This window comes from Ruditapes philippinarum, unplaced genomic scaffold, assembly GCF_026571515.1.
Source record: "Ruditapes philippinarum isolate M1 unplaced genomic scaffold, ASM2657151v2 ctg2557_1_1_1_1, whole genome shotgun sequence".
Taxonomy (NCBI): domain Eukaryota; kingdom Metazoa; phylum Mollusca; class Bivalvia; order Venerida; family Veneridae; genus Ruditapes; species Ruditapes philippinarum.
The window spans coordinates 144763-170000 of record NW_026859120.1 but is presented as its reverse complement, the minus strand read 5'-3'; the positions used below and the strand labels follow the sequence as shown (position 1 = coordinate 170000).

The window sequence follows — 25238 nt, the reverse complement described above, 5'->3', positions numbered from 1 at the left end:
AAAATTTGATCTACATGTATATTTACTGGCTTCTGTACATACATATTATAACAGATAACTTAACAAGTCATTTGTTTTTGAGAATGTGTAGAACATGATATCAAATATCATAAAAGAAAATTGTATATCTGTCAATGATATAATTATATAGTACATGTCATGTATTGTTCAAAAATGACACATTTTTATGATAATTTTAAATTTAACATTTAGCCTGCTGGGAGCAACTGATTCTACCCATGTGACCAGTACAGACCAGTACAGACCAATATTTGCAGGCATATCTGTACAGTCTGATCATGGTCTGCACTTTTCACTATATACATAATATTTGAAATTTTCCCCTAAAAATGATGAATGGTTTCATCCAGATTGAATGATGGACAAGTCCATTTTAGATATTTAGTGTGGTAATGTTAACACACCTTCACACTGATGCAATAAATTGTATAATCACAATGCTATATAAAAATCTGTCTGAAATAGTGTACAACAAACTTTTTTTCTTTTTTAATTTTTAGCCTCTTTTTCAGAACTTTGAGGTTCATGTAATGTTTTACTTAAATCAAATTTATTGTGACACTAATATGTAATCACTTCACTGCAGCATGTATGAAGTTACAAAGAACTGGTGTGCTTTACTTTAAGTAGTAACATATATAAATAAAATTGACCTTCAGCTTCATTTCCAGTAACATTTTCCAATCAGCCATACAATTCCACAAGTCTTAGCTTCCCCAAACATTATCCCAACAGATCAATCTCAACAATGTGTATATGGTGATCTTTAAAAATTAATTTTGTTATTTTTTCTTGCAAACAACAGTAACTCAAAATAAAGACATTTATCAAAAGAGTAAAAATCATAATTTTAAGTCTGTGACCTTATGATTTTTCTTCTGAAGATACTCTCGCAAAATGTGTTAATGAAAAGCAAAAATTTAAATAAAATTAATTACTTGTTTCGCTGATATACATGTATTTATATTTAATCCCAAAGCATAAAAATATACATTTCTATAAAAAAATTTTTAAAATATGAAGAATACAAAAAATTTCCCCAAAGCAGTACCAAAAAATATACTCCATATTTTTTCTTTTAACTGTGATCACAGAAATTTTCCAAATAATGCCCCTCAAGTTTTTTTAATCCAAACGTTTAAATTTATACTATAATTTGACATGATCCCCCAGTTTTCACTATATCAATTCCCAAAATACATCTCCTAAATCCATACAGAATTTTTGTTTAAAAAAAACAGTATTCAAAAAAAAATTATTTTTTTTACTTTTTACTTAAGTTTTTACATAAATATAGAAAATTTTCCAAAAATTTTGACATTTAAAAATTATCTATTTTTTTAGTTAAAATATTAAAAGTTAATATATTGTTTATAAAAATAAAAAATTTTTTTTTTAAAATTTTAACAGTAAAAAAAATGTTCTGAATAGCTTTTTCCAATATTATTTTCCCAAAAATTACAGATTTTTTTTTACCCTAGAAAGGTTTAATAACACTGTTTTTCAATATAAACACATTTTTCTTTTTTCAACAGAAAGTTTAAAATGAAAAAGTTTTCAAAAATTATACCCCAATTTTTAAAAAAAAATTCCTTTTTTCTTGGAAATTTTTTTCTTAGACAATTTTATATATTTTTAATTTTCATGACCATTTAACAGATTCATTTTTTATGTTATCACAAAAAAAAAATGCCTTAAAGGGACTTATGCCCCAGAAACCCCTATTTTTCCAAATTTTTTTAAAAAAAAAAAATGTTTAATATTATTTCAATAAATTTGGGGAAACTGTTAGATGTATAACAACTGAAGAAAATTGCGCTCCTAAAGATAACAAAATGTAAAAAAAGTAGCATTTTGGCTACCATACAAAATATTAGTTCTCTATAATTATAACAATTACCAACAGAAAAAAGGTAGGTCATGTATATGGCAAATGAGTACTTTCTGAAAACAGCATCAAGATACCAACAATAAAACCTTTTGAGAAATAAAAGATGACAGCATTTCTGAGAAATAATGAGCCTTTAATCATAATTTCTGGAGTTACCATACTTCTATACCATTAATCATATCACAGATTCTGGAGAAGAAAACATTGGTAATCTCAGATTAAAGGTTTATCATAGCACCATTGTAACCTGCTTATTGTGCAACATTTCACCAGGAACTGACACAAAAGCTTATAAATTAACCTAAAGACAGGCATTTCATGAAAAGTAAACCCATATCTTTGTGTTCCATATACTTGGTAATTGTATATTACAATACAAAATTTTATCTTTATGACAATAATTATAATTTAAATACAGTGAGTGACTGAATACACCTTACAACCTTATTTATAACAAGAGCTGTCAGTAGAACACCACTTATCTTTTCTCAGTGTTTGAATGTAAACCAGGGGCATGGATAATGTAGAATATTTTTAAGTTAAAAAAGGACCATAATTCAAAATCCAGGTTAAAGTTATGGGCCTTGAAATGTGACTTCCCATTGTGCCCTAAAATAAGTGTGTGACATTTCAACTCATTCCCTTCAGTTACAGTTTTGGAGATACTAACTTACATGAAAAAAAAATCAAAGTGTGACACCGAAGCCAACGTCTGGGTGAGTACAATAGCTTTCTCTATTTTCTGAATAGTTAAGCTCACAGCATGTCATCACAAAAATGGTGATTGAGTAACAATCTTGTTTTATAAGATGCAAAAATACTTAAAAAACATTTTCATAGACAAGCATGAATGAATGCTTGACATATACATGTATACAGACAAAAGATATGTTACAATGGTGCTGCGATAAATCAATAAAAAATCTTTTTCTACCTTAATGTACTCATCTACACTTCAAACAAACTACAACTTAACTATATGAAATGAACATGCAATTTTACTAAATAAGAAAAAAGAAAAGAAACAGTGAGGAAATATATTTTTTTGGATCCCTGTTTTTAAAAAGAACTTTTAGAAGTCCAATGTTTTTAATGTTCCCATTACCACTTTTGAAAAAGCCACAAAGATAAGTGCATTTTCATGAAAAAATGACAACAGATCTACATGTATTTACATACAAAAAGGATCATGTGCCCCCTCTCTTCTAACCCCTAAAAACCAACCCCCCCCCGCTATTACCCCGAAAGACCAATCCCCTTTTTCTTAACCCTCACATACCCGTCCCTTCCCCCCCTTACCCCCCAAAGCAAGTCCCTCCCCCCAACCCCCCTTTAAAAAAACCCCCTTTCCCCCCTAATCCCCTTAATACCCAAACCCCCCCCCCTTAAGCAAAATGAAAAAATTTTTAAAAAACAAAAACAAGATGTCCTTAAACTTTTTAACTTTTACATTGTTTCATCTAAAATCACTTCTGACATTTGCAATACAAAATTGCTCTTTAAGTATTTCAAATTATTCTCTTCAAACAAAAAATACCTGCACTTCTCTCAAGATCTTTCCCATACTGAATACTGCTGGCAATTAAAGCTAGATATCATAAAAAATAAAAATTACACAACCTTCTTAAATCCAGAAAAAATGTTTCCTGATACACACTAACCAATGCACAATAAAACATTACAAGATTTAACACATTGCCTGGCAGGTATAAAATACAATCTCATTACTGTTCATATTGTATCTATAATGTCTAGACAATTAATAAAAAAACATTTTCTTCATGCTAGCTTTTAATATGTATCAAGATTGTTTAATACAGATACTCTCAAGGCATAAACCAGCATGACAAATCATTGATAGAATAAATCGTGAACATATTCTCTTGTTCTAAGCAAGTCTGCCTTCAATTCTATTTTGTTTATAATCATACCAATTAAAATGACGTTAACTATTTTCTTTGATTAGGATTAAAATCCCATTATCAAAGGTTGTGTTTATACCAGAAGACATTTACAAGGGTAGTAGACCTGGTGCCTTTCTGTGAAGTATATCAGACAAAATCAGAAATCTTGGGTTTAACCATTAATTTTCCTGAAGCTTTATTATATTTTCAAATGCAAAAAAATGAAGGAAAAAAAACCCGCAACTTGAAGAGATGCTAACCTACAGTCATGACAGTCAAGTAGTCAGTATTTTACCTTGACAACTCAGTTGAAGAAACCAACTCAATGGATATATATTTATATATAATTATATAGGAGTTAAGTTCTAAAACTGAATACTTCTTTTCCTTAATATATTTTGAATAACATAATTTAGAATATATGGTGGCTTTTAAAAAGCTAAGGAAATATGTATGGTTATACAACATTGTGGGGAGATAAGCCTGAGCTACGGGTACCATAGGCATAGCCAGAACATGGGGAGGGGGGGTGTGAGGGGACGGGATTGGGGGTGGGGTGGTTGTTAAGTTAAAGGGGAGATCAGTCAATAAGAATAACAATCTCCCAATTCTAAAATAAAGATTATATATATATTATGCATAAAGTTGTAAGTGCAGACATTGTCCAGGAGCTTCAATTATGCTAAGACTTCTCTAACATAATCATTATTGAAGCATTGTCTCACAAATTTTATAATACAATCATGTATATTATACACTTTAAAGCTACAACAATTGAAACTTACAAAAATCACTATTATAGAATTTGAAATGCACAACTACATTGGGATATTATAATAAAATATTAAAGAATTGATCAACATTTGCAAAACAAAGAATATTATACAAAATGAACTAAACAAAACTTAAATATACAAGATTCACACACAAAAAAACCCTGAACAATAGATAAAAGAAATGCGGATAAATATACAACATAAACAGGAAAATATAGAAATTACTAAGTCTTGAGTTTTCCTATATGAAAGTACTTCACTATAAAACTGTTATCCTTTAATTCAGTTAACATGAAACATTAAGTTTAACTGTTTAAGGTTCAGTAAAAATAATCATATCATGGAAAAGTTATTTCATGCACAATGTCATAGCTAATTTCAACACTACATATTTAATCTTCAGCAAAATCATCAAAGAAAGAAAGCATGTGTAATGCCTAGTAATTAACACAATAAATCAATGGTCCTTACAGCCAGACTTCTCCCTATTGCAAGTAATACACTGGCTTGTGTTTCTTTAAGCTATCAATGATAAAAAAATAAATGTTTCAATAGAAAAAAATGATGCATTAATTAACTGTAAAAAGTTAAGGATTACATAACTTTGATTCATATATATTTAATAATCTAAACCAATTAACTAGTAAAGTAAAAATGATATTTTGATATCAAAATATATCTTTTTGTCCACGGCAAATCTTAACTGTCACAAGCAAATTTGGTCCCAGGATTGCTGTGACAGTTATGTAAAATATAAAGATATTATAATAAATTGATTTATCACAGATTTCTTTTCTCATGCTTACACCTAGCTGTTACTGTTACTATGACAATATAAATCTCTTTATCTCTTTATCTACCAGGAGAAATTAACTTGCTTATTTGAAGCTGTAAATTTCTTGTTTAAGTTATGATGGTATAATATAAACCCTTACATGTTCCAGGATACCATCCATATAGGAACTGCCTTCATTAACAAATATACACCTTTGAATAAAATGTACACCAATGACATATTTGATTCCTGAAAACCATTTGTCATTCAAGATATGTAGTTCTATCCAAAAAAAAATAATGTACAGTATGATATGTATATGAAGATGACAAGCTGTGACAGAATGTTTAAGAATCCTTACTATATCAAGTTTGACTTTCAGGTCAAATGATTACACAATTGACCTTTTCATACAATTACACTAGATATAAAAAAATATTTCCAAGAATTAGAAAAAAATGTTTTTTTTAATATATTTTCAGCAACATGCAGAATATCCGTTTCTTTAAGGATTGCCAACTTCACTTCACGGAAAAACCATCAAGGCTGACATCTTTTAGAAAATGTAAGAAATTGTTTGGGTTTTCTTCAAGTGCATGTTTTAGTTGTGTAGAAAATATCTGGATTCTCATTATTATCCAAATGGCAGCCAGTAAGAAAATAAATAATTCACAAGTGTTTTCATACAGATTCTTATAATACCAAAATCTTTGCATGAAGATTTGATGAACATCTAAAAAAAAAATCAATTACACTTTGAGAGTTCACCTATAAATTTACAATCAATTTGAAATTGAATTCTGCATCTTAATTATTAGATAGAGGAAGAAATTTTAAAACAAATTAGATGGCTTATTCTTTCAGATAAATAATCTCATTAAAATACAGCAGATATTGCATCATAAATATCAATTAACCTTTCCAAACACAATAGCTGTCCTTAAGACAGTACACTTGACTTTTCTCAGCGCATGACAGTGAAAAGGAGGTATAACTCTGCAAAAAGGTATGGGACCAATGTTAACCATGTTAGTTTATTACAGGAAACAAGTTTATGAAGTTTCAACCCATTCCCTTCAGTAGTTTTGGAGACACCAACTTGCATAAACAATTTTTGCCAAACAGTGACAGCGACACTGATGCTGACATCAATGTCAGAGTTCAGAAAGTCAAACAAAAAATATCATCGAATTTCATATGGCCAATCAAAATAGGTATTCCTACACAATATATCCGATAATCTAATAGCATTTTTTAATTTCTTTTTTTTACTTTCAATCTTGCATTCAACATTACAGTCTGGTCCAAAATGAAGCAATATAGAGGCAGGCATGATTATTACACCAGTGTGCAACATGTCACTATCATTATTATTGTTAACGCCAAAATTGTTATATCCAATATGTAAAGTCAATAAATGGAAGACAGTACAATATCATCAGTTATAGAACTTTGTTCAGTACAATATGTGTATTAAACTTCATGCACGCCAATATAAAGTTCCTTACTATAGCATTCACCTGGATATAATTTAGGATGACAGGCTTAAGTTCAGAGAAATTCAGTTACAAGTTTGAAACTTTTTCAAGTAATGAAATGCACAATTATCATAAATTATTTTTTCCCATCAAATTAAAGGCATATTATGCCTCAGAAACAAGTAGATACTTTAATCTTTAGTATGGGCAAACAAGAGTTTTATATCATTTAAATAACGGTGTTAGAGCAGGTTAGATGCTTGTCACCTGAAGAAAAAGCGTTGAATTTGACATTATTTGTCATAAAGGTAGCAAAATGTAAACAAGGAAGTAATTTAGCTTCCATACAAAAAGCTCAATCACTATTACTGTACCTATTGCCAAAAAGCAAACAATGCAAAAGATGGTTCAAATTACTGGCAAATCAGTTACTGTTTGGAACCTACAACTGGATATCAAAATTAAAAAGAAAACCTTTTATTAAAATGAAAATACAAGCATTTCTGGGGAATAATTGGCCTTTGATTACTTATAAATAGTAATAACAATAACAAGAAACTGAAACACAGAAAGACTAAAATGTAACTTATGCTGAAAATGAACAACACTATGATTATTTTGTCATCAAAGGCCTTTTTTCATATAACTAATACTTACTAGTTTTCAGAAACTATTCCATTTCTAATGATAATATATAATATATTTTAAACTTGTCAAAAGACTTTTTGATTTACTATTTTCTATAATTAATCAATTATAATAATGGCAGTATTACAACCGAGGTAAAAAAATTAATCAAAGCATAAAATTTAAACAATGATTTTCTTAAATGTGGGTTTTTCCCAGCTAATCCGTAGGTACAAACTTTTTTATAGCTTCACCGTGTACTACCGGTCACAATAGATAAGTCAACCTGTTGCGCTTATTTTCGAAGCTGTAACTGTAAACTTTGTTTGTACAAACAGATAAGCTGGGAAAAACCCAATTATTCTTTATTCTTGAGTTAGCCTTTTAATGGAATATTATTCTATATATACTATAGCATTGATCATTTCTATTTCTTTGGGCTCTTATAATTAACAACATTATTTCAAAATAATTGTGACGTTTTCTATTAAAAGGTTTTAGCAAAAATATCATTTTTAGTAAATAATGCACAAATATGTGCCATAAAAATCATTATTTGTACAGATATGTTTGTTCAACATCATATACTTTTGAAACATCTATGTACATAGGTAAGCTTCATGCTTACTTTAAGTCATATTATAGAAGTACAACATGGCTATGCCAAACTTACATTTTAACGAAAAAGTTCAAAGATTCCATTCTTTTTGGAAACCAATAAAATGGAAAAAAAACTTATGGAAAACATAACAGGAAAATTATTAGAATTCCTTAAATATTATAAGTTTTCCATAATTATATCTGTGTATATTTTGAGAATAACACTGGAATCAATCAGAACTTAATCTTTTTTTATAATGTTAAACTTAATACAAACATGTATAATGTAATTTTGCTTAAATACTAATAAGATAATAAACAATTTTTGTCAACAAATCTGTCAGAACCTTTATTCCATTTTACTTTCAAATAAATGAACAAATATTTGCAGTAAACCACTAAAGCATTAATTGTTAAGTTGAATCAGTGGATTCCAAAAATAGCCAAATGAAAATAGAGTCCCAACAATTCTAGGTAAATTTGAACCTCAAAGTGAGACACTATGTTTGTCATAGTTGCACAAATTTGTTTTCAAGCGATCGTTCTACACTTCATAGTATAAATATTACAAATTCTAATGACATTGACACAACACTGCCCCACTAAGCACATGTATAAAATTGACACTCCTATAAACCATTGACAAAATAAGAATGCTGTGTTACATGGTAACTTATTTACTCACATACTATATTTGATAACACTATTCAACAATGTTTAACTGAAAGCTATAAACTGCACTAAAAAATTTCGAAACAAATTTAGATAAAAATATTGAAAAACAACAACAAAAAATATTTACCATTTTGAAATTCTGATATCATTTCTTTCTATCAAGCTCAAACATTCCATTCTAATGCTACACAAATTTAAGAGGATGAAAAAAGTATTAAAGAAAATAAGTTAACGGATTTTTGGAAATGAAACAACAAAATTCCTCAAAAAGAAATTAAAACCTTCATAACCCACAAACACTCTATTATGCTTGAATTAAGGATAAATATATGATATTAAATCATCACATTTGACGTAACCATTTATATCTATAGGCTTAGTTACATTTGTGCCACTTTAAATCATAGGTCCATCCCTTTGAGCCCCCACAGGACAAAAATGAAAGTGTTACTTTTTTAGCTAAATATACTCTATACAAAACAATATATCCTCTGCATCTCAAACAAATTTTGATTACACATGAAATAACCACTTAAATGTTAAACACTGACAACTTACATTAATTATTTCGTACTAAATATAAAATAGACGTTAAAAATACATGAAATTTCCCTTTTACAAACTTTGCATACAGAGAAATGCATCAAATAATGCATACTAATTTCTGATCAAAGATATAAATTTCTCTCATAAAACAGGATCCTTTTCAACAATTATTTCTCTTGATAACACTGCAACCAGTCTAAATTTTAAATCAGACTTGTTCTAAACCATGAACAAGAAACTTCCCTGGATACAATCTGAACTCGGCTGACTGCGTCCCTAAAATTTTTGATCTTTCATAGGCAAATGACATACAAATCTCAATACAGTCCAACTATTCATGGAACTTTTTGTGGTTCTGATCCTCTTTATGCATCGCCAATTTTCTCATTTGCCTGATGACGGCTGTGGCATTGAAAGCTCTCTTCCATTTACTTTTGATGAAATTCTTCTGCATCTGAGCACTAACAGAGGCGTGGATATCTTTGTCAAGGGCTGTGTTACCAGATATCCTACAACAGAAGGATTTATAATTACACTATGTTACTTTAATACAATGATAGTGAATATACTTCTTAAGCAGATTGAATCACTCAGTAAAAAGGCAATAAAAAGTTCAATAGTCAGATACTCGGTGCCTTTACCACACATTATTAAAAAATACCTGGACCAGTCTTTTGTATGAGTTTTCCCCCTCATTCAGATCACACAAAGTGTCCTGGTAAAGGCACTGTGTGATAGTATCCTAATATGAAAAAATTCAAGAATGCTCAAAAACTTCAAATATACAGTGGTTATAGGCAAAAGGATCAAAACCAACAACACTACCTACGAGGGTTGATCAATAAATTCGTGGACACACTCCATAAATTGTTTTTTTGGGGAAGGAAAGTTAATATAATTATATTTGACATTTATTCAATTATTTATCAATTGGATGTGTAAGTTACAGATAAATAATCCATATATTTTATCCGAAATGACAGTTTTCAGAAATACATGTAAAGCTGATCGCCGCAGCTCATTCGCAACTTACGTTACGTCGTGACGTCTGCGTAACATCTTCTCACCAACTTCTACACATCGTTCATGCCTGTGTACCCACCGACTGAAAATGTTCTTATGCAATAAAGTATCAAATGAAGGCAACACAGACAATGCTATGGACTGTAAATCATGGAACCCGGTTAACTTGTGACCCTTTAACTCTGCCTTCAATTTCACTCGCATAACGTTCGCATAGCAACAAGTTTCAATAGGTCTGCCGCATCTCTTATCATCCTGAAGTTCTTCTCTACCCACACAGAAGTGTATGTGTCACTTATAAACTAACGAATAAGACACTTTTTGTTCCAGATACAATTTCCATGTTTTCTTTAGTTTGCTTTGGGGTCATACCAAGATTTACACAGAACTTAATTACTGCTCTCTGCTCCAACAACGTCGTACTCCTCTCTGGTGGCACACCCCTGTCTCCATTAACATCTCCAACAAACAAAAGAAATCGTAGCGACGCTTGTTTTTTTAAATGTTCTATAAACGATATGAAAGAACGTTGCCGTCATTTCCATATTTTAAAGAAGCACGCCAAAATAAGAACAATTTTTAAGTATTTCAAAATGGCAAATATAACTTTTTTTGAGCTGCGGCGGTTGTACGATATAGGGTTGCTATGGCGATACATATAATGAACAAAATGAGATTTGTTTTAAAAAAATCACAATATATATAAAAAGTATTACATTCTTCTCCTAAATAGCAAAAAATCTTTATAATATCTTGATCAATTATTAAATTATTAATAGTGTCCATGAATATATTGATCAACCCTCGTATATGCAGCCACAGATTCCTTTTTTCTGAACAAACATAGATGAATAACTTGAATTAAATCTTTCTAAGTACCTGGTCAAATCACATCTGATTCAAAGGGTATCAATTAACTACCAAAAATTAATATACTCTTGTCAATATCATAAAGTTATGCCTGAATGCTGCATAAAACCTTATTAAATACAAAAACACTTACAAAAATTACTCATGTGCCAATAATACAATTCCATGCTTGACTGCACACCTATGCAGTCAGCCCAGTTTTGATACTGTCTGCAGCTGAATTGTATTATTTTGATACGACAGTTCCTGACATTACATCAGGCAATTGTTCTATTAGATAAGACATCAGGGTAACTATATATAGAACAAGGTCTTAGTATTTGTAGAATTATTTCTATATATTCTTTTTGATTGGAATTCACTACTCACTTTTTCAGATTATCACACATGTTTAGTGGTGAAGGAATTCAAAGTGTTTTATTTATGATAAATTCATAATAGCAATTCAGGTTGAACACAACTGTGTAGAACCACTGAACTTCCATCAAGGTTAAATTTTCACTGTGTAGAACCACTGAACTTCCATAACAAGACAGTTTGCTCAAATCAAGTAAGTGACTGACTGTATAGGGAGTAAGGCCAACAACTAGGAGTTGCAAGATTTTGTTTGTTCTCTCTTTTTAACACATATTTTGTCATACCTTTTCAGCTTATCCACCTAAACAGCTTTTCTAGATAATAAACCAGTAATCAACTATTTCTTCACAAGTGACTGACCACTAATCTCACATATTTTCTGAATAGGCATTGAAAGACAAATGAGCCGCGTCATGACAAAACCAACATAATGGGTTTGTGACCAGCATGGATCCAGACCAGCCTGCGCATCCGTGCAGTCTGATCAGGATTCATGCTGTTCGCTGACAAACCCTCTTACAAGTAGAGAAACTGATAGCAAATAGCATGGATCCTGATCAGACTGTGCGGATGCGTAGGCTGGTCTAGATCCATGCTGGTCGCAAACGCATTACGTTGGTTTTGTAGTGACGCGGCTCAAATGACCATAAGACTCGACGTCCAAGATCAATTATCACAAAGGAATTACTCCTCGTCCAAGGATCAAACTAGTGACCCATGAATTACTTATTCAATACTCTACCTATTGATCTAAGCGGGCAAGCGATTTTACAGTAATAATAAAAGATAAGATTGTACAATAACAATACGTACCAAGGGAAAGCGATAGCTTCTTTGCATGTTAATCTTTTCTTTGGATCTTTACACATCAATTTACGAATAAATTCTTTGGCTGTGAGAATAAGAAATAGTAATATGAAGTTATACACATAAAATCAATATCAAATATTGGAAAAATTAACTGTTATACACATAAAAACTATATAAAATATAGGAGAATTGTAACAGTTCTTTACAAATCACTCGTATGCTCTTCATATAACATTGTCATAATTAAGAAAGATAAAAAAAGTGTTTTGTTTTTAAGTCAGACTTTTCGAATACTAAAAAAAAAATTATACTGTATCATAATTTGCAGTTCTTTTTTTAAATATTATAATAGCTAAAAAAAGACCATGTTTAATATAATACCTTAATTTTGTTATAGAATCACTAGACTTCTCTTATCTATTTAAATCACTTTCCATGTTTCATGAAATTTAATATGCTGCCTAAAAGCTGCCTAAAAAAAACTGCTGAGAATTTAAAATATTACCAGAATCAGATATATCATCCCAGTAGGGAGAATCAAACTCAAACTCTGCTTTCAGAATCTGTTGAAACAATGCTGCATCATTTTCATCGTAGAATGGTGGATATCCACATAACCTACAAGATAATAAATTATATCAATTATGGATTCTAACAAGATTACAATTACTTCCTTGAACGGATGGTATATACAGAGTTTAAAGAATAGAATGTAAACATGTTATATGATGTTTACCCTCATTCTGATTTTTGGCTCAACTTTTTGAAGAATATTATTTAATTTTAAGAGAGCTCTTTACTCACCCAAGCTATAGGTTCAGCATTGGCTGGCCATATAGGTTAAGTTTTTGAATGTTTTTTTTTTATGTTTTTGAAAGTTCATGTTGTTATCTTCAAAACTACTGAAGGGAATGGGTTGAAACCTTTATGCCCCTTTTCTCACTGTCAAGCTCTGAGAATAGTCATACAGACAGCTTTTGTTTTTAATGGATTGCTTTCATTTTTGGAGCTGTCCCATAATCAACACATATACATGACAGCTTGGCTCTAAACTGGTTATAAAGGCTAATAACCAGGTTTTTATAGTGAATGGGCTTATCACATGTTCACAGAATAAAATTAATTCAAAGGATTTATTATTAATTATAACATCAATTTATCAAAACCAAATCAATTAAATTATTTCTCCCCTGAATGCAGCTCAAAATATTCTGATTAATTCTCTTTCTATGAGCATAACTATATGAATGAAAAAATTCAGATTAATTTATCTTGCATTATGGCATAATATTGTTCATTACATTGTCTGGTTGCTATGTAATTAATCACCCAGGCCTTTTAACTTTTGTGTTTATAAAACTATAGTAGCTGAACTAGAACCATGCAGTGTAATATGACAATGCACTCAATTTCTCTAATTTTCTGAAATCTGTTCTGCAACCAGTGCCACTGCTTCATAATACATGGCCAATTTTACAGCTTCTTGTTTACTGAAAAGTTTGTTCAACATTTAAATTCTATACAATTGAACACAAAGAATTAACATGAGCTTTCTGAGGAGTACACTTTCCTCATTGCTGGATAGTAAATTGCAAATTTCCTCAATAAAGAGTTAATTTGAATAAATTTCAACATATTGAATTTTTTTTATTTTAACCTTGACCTTTTGAACCAAAATGGGTATGATGGGTTGAACTCATCAAAGAGCATCTACATGATTTGCAGTTAAACAGTTTGGAAAAAAGCCTCAACCAAAATTTAAAAAAAAAATAAAACAAGAATACTGGCTACTGACTAAGTCTCTCAAACTAAGCTAAAATATTGTTATTCTATAAGGAAAAGTAATAAAAATCCATTTTTAGTCTCAATGATCATGACCTTGACCCCATGGACTTCATTCCCCTTGAAATAGAAGATGTCTAGGATATTAAATTGTTAAACATTCAAGATATCGATAAATAAATGAAGGCTTTATTTTTATGAAAAGTAGATAAAGCTATATTTAGCACCAATGACCTTGACCTCATCGTCCTCAGGCCTTAGATGGCCTAGCAAAAACTGATTTTGACTTGTCAGTTTTCATCTGAAGCATTCCTTAACTTTTATAAAGTTAATTCATGAAATTTTATACTAATGTTCATGGGACAACCAGGGCAATACGTACAATTGATTTTGCCATCCCTGCAGGCCCTACCCATAGGTATAAGTTTATGCAAGGTACAGTGAATTTAAATATACAGCTAAGATATTAAATCAGTAAGTGATGTTTTAAGAAATGAGAAACAAGGTAAGTCAGACCAATCACTATGATAATATTAATTATACTTCACAGAAATTTAGGATGCCAAAAATAAAACCATCAAAGAAACAAGCATAAGAGGTATGCCAAGACAATGTCAGTCTCTCCAATTTCTTACTGGTTGCTAATTAATTCATTAAGCTTAAATTACCAGATGCACTCACTGCTAAGAGGAGTAAAAAATCTACTGAATTATCCAATACACACAGCAACCCAGGTTTTTTAACCTAAGTTTTGATTAACATAATATATATTTTGTACATAAAGAAGCAAACTTTACAGTCTAGTATTGGGAAATCAGAAGATTTTTTTTAAAATAAAAAGGACTTTTCATTCCAGCACATGTGTTGTAAAATTTGTCTTGCTCAGTGAATAAATTAAGCCTTCGGTTTTAATTAGAATAAGGCAATTATTTCCAGCTTGAGATGTATCAAGAAAGCCTCAGTTGCACTAATATGACAATGCAATGTCACAGGCACAAGTTTACATTCGAACAGACCTAACTAACGAAGAAATCAGTTTAAGAATTATCTACCTCAAACTCTTGACTTAAAAATAATTAAGTAGATATCTTACAATATATAAGCTATAACACCTATTGACCAACAATCCACTTCTTTCCCATAAGGCATTTGAGCGAGAACTTCTGGAGCTGTAAAAGATTGATTATAGTTATTAAAACATAGAATCATAAGATAAACAAGAAACATGTCTGTCCACTGGACACAGATGCCCATGCCAATTTTGACATTTTTATGTTAAAGAACAACCTAGACCTAGATTTTGCCCTAATTGACACACACTCTGACCCTAGAATTGTTATCTGCCAAATTGTTTGTCAATATTTATGCCAAAGCTAGGTTTAACCTCAATGTGTGACCTTGACCTTGCAGGTTTTAACCGTGACCTTGCAGGACTAGATACTTGCACACAAATACATTGTCTTAACTTAAAGTGATCATGTACTTTTATTTATTTGGAAATCCCACACTGCAAGCAAGGGGCACAAGATCAAGCTGTACTTAAAAACTGTTTGACAAAATTAATACACTAAATTCACTCCCTTAGGCCTTACTGTGACCTTGACATTCCAGCTAGGGACCTGGATCTAACATGTGACAAAAAGTCTATTTAAGACAGAGACATATAAATATGGTGTATAGAGTTATGGAAATCATGTTAACCAATTTATTTTGTAATTCCATCATGCATGTAAAAGATATGGACAGATACAAAGAAACTGAAATTATGCACATATCGAAAAGATAGACACAATATGCCCCCGTGCCAATACATTACTAGTAAAGTGATTAAAATTCTTTTTGATTCGTTTTAAGCATAGATATTTAAGTATAAATAGACCAATCAAACCATATCTAACAAAGAAGAAGAGTTTTTATATTCACTGAAACCATTTACAGTGTATGGCTTATAGATGGCAGGGTTAATTGACACCATACATTCTACATGTATGTAGAGTAAAGGTAAATCATTTAAAATGCAAGCAAACAAGAGCAAAACTAGAAATGTGTCCATAGGACACTGATGCCCCCACACGCCACTGTTCTGTCAATCTTATGACTCTAGGTCAAATATTTTTTGGACTACATGTGCCACAAGTTGAAAACTAAAAATCAACAAAGGGCCATAATTCTGTTAAATTTGGTCGCAGCAAAAAATCCTTCCTTTACTACGATCTACACATTAAGGTTGTTAATCCCCGGAAGTTTAAGCAAAATCTGCCATCCGGTTTAAGAGGAGTTGCGTTCACAAAATTTCTACATAGTATAAAGTGAAAAAATCAACAAAGGGCCATAATTCTGTAAAATTTGGTCGCAGCGAAAATTCCTTCCTTTACTACCATCTACACATTAAGGTTGTTCATCCCTGTAAGTTTAAGCAAAATCTGCCATCCGGTTTAAGAGGAGTTGCGTTCACAAAGTTTCTACATAGTATATAGTGAAAAAATCAACAAAGGGCCATAATTCTGTAAAATTTGGTCGCAGCGAAAATTCCTTCCTTTACTGCCATCTACACATTAAGGTTGTTCATCCCTGTAAGTTTAAGCAAAATCTGCCATCCGGTTTAAGAGGAGTTGCGTTCACAAAATTTCTACATAGTATCTAGTGAAAAAATCAACAAAGGGCCATAATTCTGTTAAATTTGGTCGCAGCGAAAATTCCTTCCTTTACTACCATCTACACATTAAGGTTGTTCATCCCTGTAAGTTTAAGCAAAATCTGCCATCCGGTTTAAGAGGAGTTGCGTTCACAAAATTTCTACATAGTATCTAGTGAAAAAATCAACAAAGGGCCATAATTCTGTTAAATTTGGTCGCAGCGAAAATTCCTTCCTTTACTACCATCTACACATTAAGGTTGTTCATCCCTGTAAGTTTAAGCAAAATCTGCCATCCGGTTTAAGAGGAGTTGCGTTCACAAGATTTCGGGACGTACGGACGGACTGATGGACGGACTGACGGAATGACGGACGGACGGACAAGTGCAATGCTATATGCTCCCACATTGTGGGGGCATAAAAAGACTTTTTTACATGTAAGCCAAGGTGAACAGTTGTGCCAAATTATATTAAAAGCCATCAATGCATGAAGAAGTTTTGCTTCCAACAAGCAATTTCCCTTGACCTCTAAGTGTGAACTTGACCTTTGACCTACAGACCTGGTTCATATGCTTGACAAAACATCTTGTAGTGGTAAGTATCTTAACTAGTGATACTAAAACCTGTCTGCATGTAGGAGAATCATGTCAGCAAATCTTGACACATCCTGAGACAAAGCCAACCACCCTGCCTGAGTGCCAATCTCAATATATATCCCTTTTTTAAACAGGCATATCAAAAGCAATATCAATTCTACTTAAAATCACTATGAAATTCTTCCTAACCTTATTTTACAAAATATTTTAGATTCAATCATTCAAGAAGGTAACTAAATAAGTAAAGTTTGTACAAAGATTTATGGATAAAAAACTTTAAAATAACAATCTATTATGTAAAATTGTATTCTATTAGATTAAAACACAATTTTATAACAAAATGTAAGGAATATTATTGAAGGCAAGCAAGCCTTTATTAAATATTGTTGACATATTTAGTAAGTTATACATAATATAATGTCCAATATTAGACAAAAAAAAGCTGCTATTTTCTCCAATTAGTGACATCTATTTCCTCTTAGTAACTTGGTATTGATTATAACAATTGTAAGAGTGAACTTTTGCTGGCAAAATCTTAGCTAAATGATGGGAGTGGCTAATTGAAAATTAATTAAAATTCATAATTTTGTCTTACTAAAAATCACTCAAATAACTTCCTTTTAACATAGAATGAAGGATAAACAGTGGAATCTGTTACGTGTAGAACACAAAATGTAAAACTCTTGAAACTTGTGGTTTAAACTCACTAGTATAAAAACTGAAATATGCCGTATCATGCTTTAAGAAAACCATATTAACACTGGTTATCGGGCCCTGACAGTACTCAAAGCAGGCCATCATATCAATACAACCAATTTAAAAGTCATAAAATGGTTTTCTTTGCCCAACAATATTTTTCACTGTGAAAATGAATCAGGAAATAAAGAAAAACATGATCTTCATAATACAGTCAACTCTGCTTATAACGAACTCAATAGGACATTTAAATATAGTTTGTTATATCAAAAGTTCGCTAAAAGCAAAGAAGCAAGAACTTGCTGACTTGTACTTGCTGACTTGTTTGGGTGTGCAAATTTGCTGTCAAAACCTTTATTCCCTTAAGCCATAGCTTACGAATTAAGCAATGTTATTTAATATAAAATAAGAAGGTATCGACTGGCGATATCAGATTCAGTAGTTCGCTATAAACGATAATTCGTTATAAGCGAGTTCATTATATGTGGAGTCGACTGTATAAGCAGATTTAATATGACTGTTAAAAACAGGTGTGACTGTATAATGTAAATGAAAATCTTACCAACATAACCAGGTGTACCACAAGCTGTTGCCATGGTTCCTGAATCTTCAATTTTTGACAATCCAAAATCACTAATCATAATCTTAGAAGACTCACAATTACTGTAGTACAGTAAATTTTCTGGCTGCAAAGAAAAAAAACAGCAGAATAACAGACAAGTCATGCTCTGTAAGTATTGTAAGAAACAAATGCACAAAGTTTTACAAATCTAAAACTAAAATCTAAATCAATGATTTAGCCTCACACAAAATCTTTGGACAGAAGATCAAAGTGTTGTCTATTAATTGTATTAATTGGTCAGACAATAATAACTAGATATGTTTGTAAAACATGTATGCCCCCTATGGGCAGCCAATTAGTCATGTGATCAGGTTATTATGCATGACTTCTGACCCAGTAAACAAAAAATTAATAAGGGTTATCTACTTGTAATGACTAGTCACAAGGTAATAATTATTGTGACCGCAGCAATTTAAGTTATTACAAATCTTACCAAATAAAATATGCATAAATTTTATGAATCTTGTAGGCCTCATTATTGACAACCAAGTTGTTATATTACATAAGACCTTCAAATGTGTATACCAAAAGAATTTTTAGTTTAATATAAAAATATCAACAAAGGCAACTTGACTTGCTGAGTTATTGGTCAGAAACCATCTTAAAGTACAAGGTCAATTTGACACTGACCCCTTGACCCCAAAATCAATAGGGGTCATCTACTGGTCATGACCAATCATCATATAAAGTTTAAAGTTCCTAGGCCTAAGTGTTCTTTAGTTATTGATCGGAAAACGTTTTTACTGACAAAGTGAATGTGTCCTTGACCTTTGACCCCAAAATCAATAGGGGTCATCTACTGGTCATGGCCAATCATCATATAAAGTTTGAAGTTCCTAGACCTAAGCATTCTTTAATTATTTATCTGAAACCATTTTTACTTACAAGGTCAATGTGACCTTGATCTTTGACCCCAAAATCTAGAGGGGTCATCTACTGATCATAACCAATCATCATACCAAGTTTGAAGTTCCTAGGCCTAAGCGTCCTTAAGGTATAGAGTGGAAACCATTTTCAACTTCAAGTTAATGTGACCTTGACCTTTGACCCCTTGACCTCAATATCAATATGGTTCATCTGCTGGTCATGACCAATCATCATACCAAGTTTGAAGTTCCTAGGCGTAAGCGTTCTTATGTTATTGATCGGAAACCGTTTTTACCTACAAGGACAATGTGACCTTGACTTTTGACCCCAAAATCAATAGGGGTCATCTACTGGTCATGACCAATCACCATACCAAGTTGGAAGTTCCAAGGCCTAAGCATTCTTTAGTTATTGAAGGGAAACCGTTTTATCCTACAAGGTCAATGTGACCTTGACCTTTGACCCCAAAATCAATAGGGGTCATCTACTGGTCATGACCAATCATCATACTAAGTTTGAAGTTCCTAGACCTAAGCGTTCTTTAGTTATTGATCGGAAACCGTTTTTACCTATAAGGTCAATGTGACCTTGACCTTTGACCCCTTGACCCCAAAATCAATAGGGGTCATCTACTGGTCATGACCAATCACCACACCAAGTTTAAAGTTCCTAGGCCTAAGTGTTCTTTAGTTATTGATCGGAAACTGTTTTTACCTTCAAGGTCAATGTGACCTTGACCTTTGACCCCTTGACCCCAAAATCAATAGGGGTCATCTGCTGGTCATGACCAATCACCACACCAAGTTTGAAGTTCCTAGACCTAAGCGTTCTTTAGTTATTGATCGGAAACCGTTTTTACCTACAAAGTCAATGTGACTTTGACCTTTGACCCCTTGACCCCAAAATCAATAGGGGTCATCTACTGGTCATGACCAATCACCACACCAAGTTTAAAGTTCCTAGGCCTAAACGTTCTTTAGTTATTGATCAGAAACTGTTTTTCCCTTCAAGGTCAATGTGACCTTGATCTTTGATCCCTTGACCCCAAAATCAATAGGGGTCATCTACTGGTCATGACCAATCACCATAACAAGTTTGAAGTTCCTAGGCCTAAGGGTTCTTTAGTTATCACTCGGAAACCATTTGGTCTACAGACCGACAGACCAACGGACCGACAAATGCAAGCAATATACCCCCTCTTCTTTGAAGTGGGGGCATAATAATTATCTACCAATACTATGGTTTGACTGTAAATCATCTACTTAAGATTTGTCTTTAACTTACTTCTGTTATTGCTAACTCTATGTATTTCAATGTTTGACTTAAATCATCAAATTCAATCACAAACTAAATTAGCCGCACCATTACAAAACCAACATAGTGTGTTAAATGCGTCCAGCATGGATCCAGACCAGCCTGTGAATCCGTGCAGTCTGATCAGGATCCATGCTGTTTGCTATCATTTTCTCTATTTGTAATAGGGTCAATGTAAGCGAACAGCATGGATAGTGATCAGACTATGCGGATGCGCAGGCTGGTCTGGATCCATGCTGGTCGCAAACGCATTATGTTGGCTTTGTCATGCCGCGGCTCAAATGCTTTATAGGAGAAGAATTCTATATGACTCATCTTTCGTTCTCATTGTTTTCCATTCTGTGTAAATTATTGTTTGTTGTCTATATGTAATAATGTACATTTTATATACTTTTTAGATGCTTTTTAGATATTTTCTGACTTGATTTTAATTTACCTATTTCTTAGTTTGACTGGTTATATTATGACTGATTATTAAGTTTTTACCTTAAATAATACACATTATCATGTCCACATACAAAATTTGTCTATATATGCATTTATCTTATATTCCAGATTAAGCGAATTGTAATCTAGAATCATCATCATATTTTAAGGGGGCTTATTTAAGCATTTATCTAGAAAGAATATATCACCACCTACTTGTGGTTTTCTCTATTTCATTATTGTCTGCTTTAATACACCTGAGTCTTCACATCACTTTACATAATTTATAACCTTTTTAACAAACTTCCCTTATTCCCGAATTCCAGTGACATTTCAAAAACTTTTTTTTCATAAATTATAAAAGTACCTTTAATGTCATACCTTTGAAATCCATTTAACAATAAGATAACATCATAAGGAATAAAAACTTGTTACTGTAAGAATTAAGTCAATTTTGATGTTAACATGATTTTGGAATGAACCAAAATGTATGTAAGAAGGAAAACCTTCAAGAATGTCCAAAATTAAATTGCAACATTAAAATTATCTCAGACTTAAGTATGCTCATGTACAGTGGTAGTATATGCATGACCTCTAGCATTTAGAGGCTTCAGAAGTACGCATCACTGTAATAATGACCTTATAATTTAGAAACAACTGTATAAACTTGATACTTCAAGCTGTATGTAAAATCACAAGACAAAGTTCTACAATTCTTCACTGAACTTTGACATAAGTTATTGCCCCAGTTTTACATAGAAAATGTTCTGAATTTCCAGTAGTACTTGAATATTCCTGAAACCAGAACATATATTTATTTGAAATGCAAGCAACAGTTCAGCCTCTAAAAACCTCTTTATTGCTATAATTGAAGATGCCTCAGTAGGGGTATGAATCACATTCAATAATATGACTAGTTTATGTAACATAGAACTGTTTCAATTACATTAATCAAATTTGGTAGGAAGTTTAATCAGAGAACTGGCTAATATATTACCATGGGAAATCTTGTTTTGTGGAAACTATATAAATCTTACTTATTATTTCTCATTGTTGCAACATATTTGTTATAGTGTCGACAGAATGATTCTGAAGTAAGTCTACATATACAGTGTAAAGGCAAATCTGCTTTATTTGGTATACTATTGAATGATTTTAATGCTTTCACATTGATTGATAGGTCAGTCACTGAGGCAATTAGTTTTTGTTCTGATAATGTATGTCTGTTTGCCTGTCTGCCAACACCACTTTAACTATTATTCTGGGAGTTTAATTCACTCTTGCACACAATTGATATCGCTGGACAATTTTGTTTTTCATTTTTACTTATGAAAATAAATAATTTGAAGACTTCTACTGACAATAAGGGCACAATGTCAAAGTAGTGTAGAATCTTTTTCTAATCTTTAACTTGTTCTGATTGTTTTTTTCTTCCCCCCACCCCATTTAAGTATTGTACATCTTACATCACTTACTTTGGGAGTTTTATACACTGACATGTTCATCTTTTGTTTACAGTACCTGACTGCTTTTTTTAAAAATAACTTTAGTTTTGTTGTTAACAGACTAAATTCCTCTCTTATTCTTCAAAAAAAATAGTTCAAAATTCCCCTACCTGAGGGTCCCCGAGTCTGAGTCCCCTACAAGGTTATTTAGGGCCCCGAGAATATTCTGACACATATCCAGAGTAAGTACATAATGTATGTAATGCAAGCTTTACATGTAGCTTATAACATCTTTATGCTATATATATTACTTTTATGCCATACATATAAGCCTTATGGTATGTAGACGCTTTCAAATATTCAAATTTGCATTCAACTGTATATATGAGCTTTCAGGTGTACATGTGAGCCTTAAGCTATACATATGAGATTAAAGCTGAACAGATAAGCTTTAAGCTATACATAGCTTAATCAGTTCAACTTGACAAAGAAAATTAGAATAATGTAATTTAATGTAACTTTGCTCATGCATTTGCTCCTTATGACTTGAAAAGTATATGAGAAACATGCTCAGTTTGATATAAAAATATATGAATCTCAAATTAATTTATCACTAGAGAACGTAATCATAATCCCATGAAATATTAGATTTGAAATGTCACGATTTCTCTGCAAATGTCTAATATAGTGAAATAAACCTGATGCTTAGTATTTATTACAAAATCTTATTACATTAATTTTGCATTAAGTGAGAAAAACAAAACAAATGAGAGCAACAAGACATGTCACATAAGGTTTTATGGATATAAGAGATATTCTTAAAGTAGATGAAACATGTCTTGGAATTTAATTTCAATTTCTTCTTTTCCCTATAATTTTAACAGTTTAGTAAAATATGGAAATTCACAAACATTACTTTAGACAAAATCTTTACAGACTTTTATGATTTTAAGAGCACAAACAAATTCACTGAATCAATCATTATGCATCACCATTTTATACATTTAATCACTTGACTGAAGCTTCTTAGTATAATATAGTTAAGTATCTCAGAGCAAAAGATTATAATAGCTCCAAAATTATACAAAAAGAGTTATAGTTCTTGAGCATAGCACTCCTGTAAATTAGATCTATCTGTGAAGTGTACAGTATAGCAGAAATGATAAGTTTATTCCTCAGAATACATTTGGTGAGTTACATACTCCAGACAAATAATAAGTATGAAACAGGATAAAAGACAGACGGACAGACAGAAGAAAGCTGGATGAACGATGTAAAATCTTAATCATTCTGCTTTTGGTATCAATTACTCTTGCAGCATGATATATAGATGATATTACATACTAAATTTCAGAGATCATGACAGAATGTTCATTTTCATATATATATTTATTTGAGCCACGTCACGACAAAACCAACATAATGGGTTTGTGACCAGCATGGACACAGACCAGCCTGCACATCCAAGCAGTCTGATCAGGATCCATGCTGTTTGCTATCAGTTTCTTTACTTGTAAATGGATCCTGATAGACTGTGCGGATGCGCAGGCTGGTTTGAGTCCATGCTGACCGCAAACCCAATATGTTGTTTTTGTCGTGACATGGCTCATTTATATTATTTATATTGTCACTGTATTAAATTTTATCCGTACTTTTTTGTTAGTTTTCAACATTTCAAAGGTTGTACTAAGTCAGGTTTTAATTTTTTCTAGTAAAGGGAAATCTCAAGTGACCTTCAAAGCATTTTTCAGATTAGAGGGGAACAGTAGTGATAGGCAATTATTTGTTGTCACTCTAAACACATGGTCACATTAGAGTGTTTATAAATGTCATTCAATGTGTTTTATAGCAGACGTTATAATATTGAACATTTCCTGTGTTTCTTATTTTCTGTATCACTTTTCTTTTCTAGTTGGATTGTATGACAAAAGACTCTTTATATTAATGCATTAGTGAAATAGCTTCATCTTTTCCTTATGTATATATATGCTGCATATATGTGAAACTGTGAAACATAAAATTAACATATCTTTCAATACAAGCTCAGAGCTCTTTCTAAGCTGAGTATTTGTGTAAATCCTAACACGTACCCCAATACTCAAATAAATTAAAACCTTACTTTTTGTTATAATCCAATTGTTTAAATAAATTACCCAATTCATTATTATGCCACATGCTTATCGGACTATCATAAACTTAAAGGGATACTCAGACAAAATAGTGACAAAAAGAAGAAAATGATTTTATGTACTGAAATCATGCCAAAATGACATTTTTTACATGTAAGTCCCAGCATGAATGTCTGTATAAATTCTATATATTTTGGATTTAAAGCGTTAAAACATCTATAATTATATGTTGAATGAAATCTAGACGCCAACAGAATCACTGAGTAGTTTTAAATTAAGTGACTTGAACAAATCCTGGAAGTTGCAATAACAGATATTGTGGATATTGTATGATTGAAACAAGTCTAAGTCATCCATTTTGTGATATCTGAAT

General features: G+C 31.6%; 1 protein-coding gene across 1 annotated transcript in view; it reads right to left on the bottom strand.

The window, feature by feature from the left end:
* Window positions 1–3376: 3376 nt before the first annotated feature.
* Window positions 3377–25238, bottom strand: part of LOC132755312 (calcium/calmodulin-dependent protein kinase type 1-like) — a 73529-nt gene continuing 51667 nt past the window's right edge. Inside the window, exons 5-9 of the mRNA XM_060746163.1 lie at window positions 18625–18748; window positions 15229–15304; window positions 12859–12971; window positions 12357–12435; window positions 3377–9802 (exon numbers count right to left, since the gene is read on the bottom strand). Of these exons, the coding sequence (XP_060602146.1) occupies window positions 9625–9802; window positions 12357–12435; window positions 12859–12971; window positions 15229–15304; window positions 18625–18748 (570 nt within the window). The 3' untranslated portion in view covers window positions 3377–9624. The remainder of the gene's footprint in view (window positions 9803–12356; window positions 12436–12858; window positions 12972–15228; window positions 15305–18624; window positions 18749–25238) is intronic.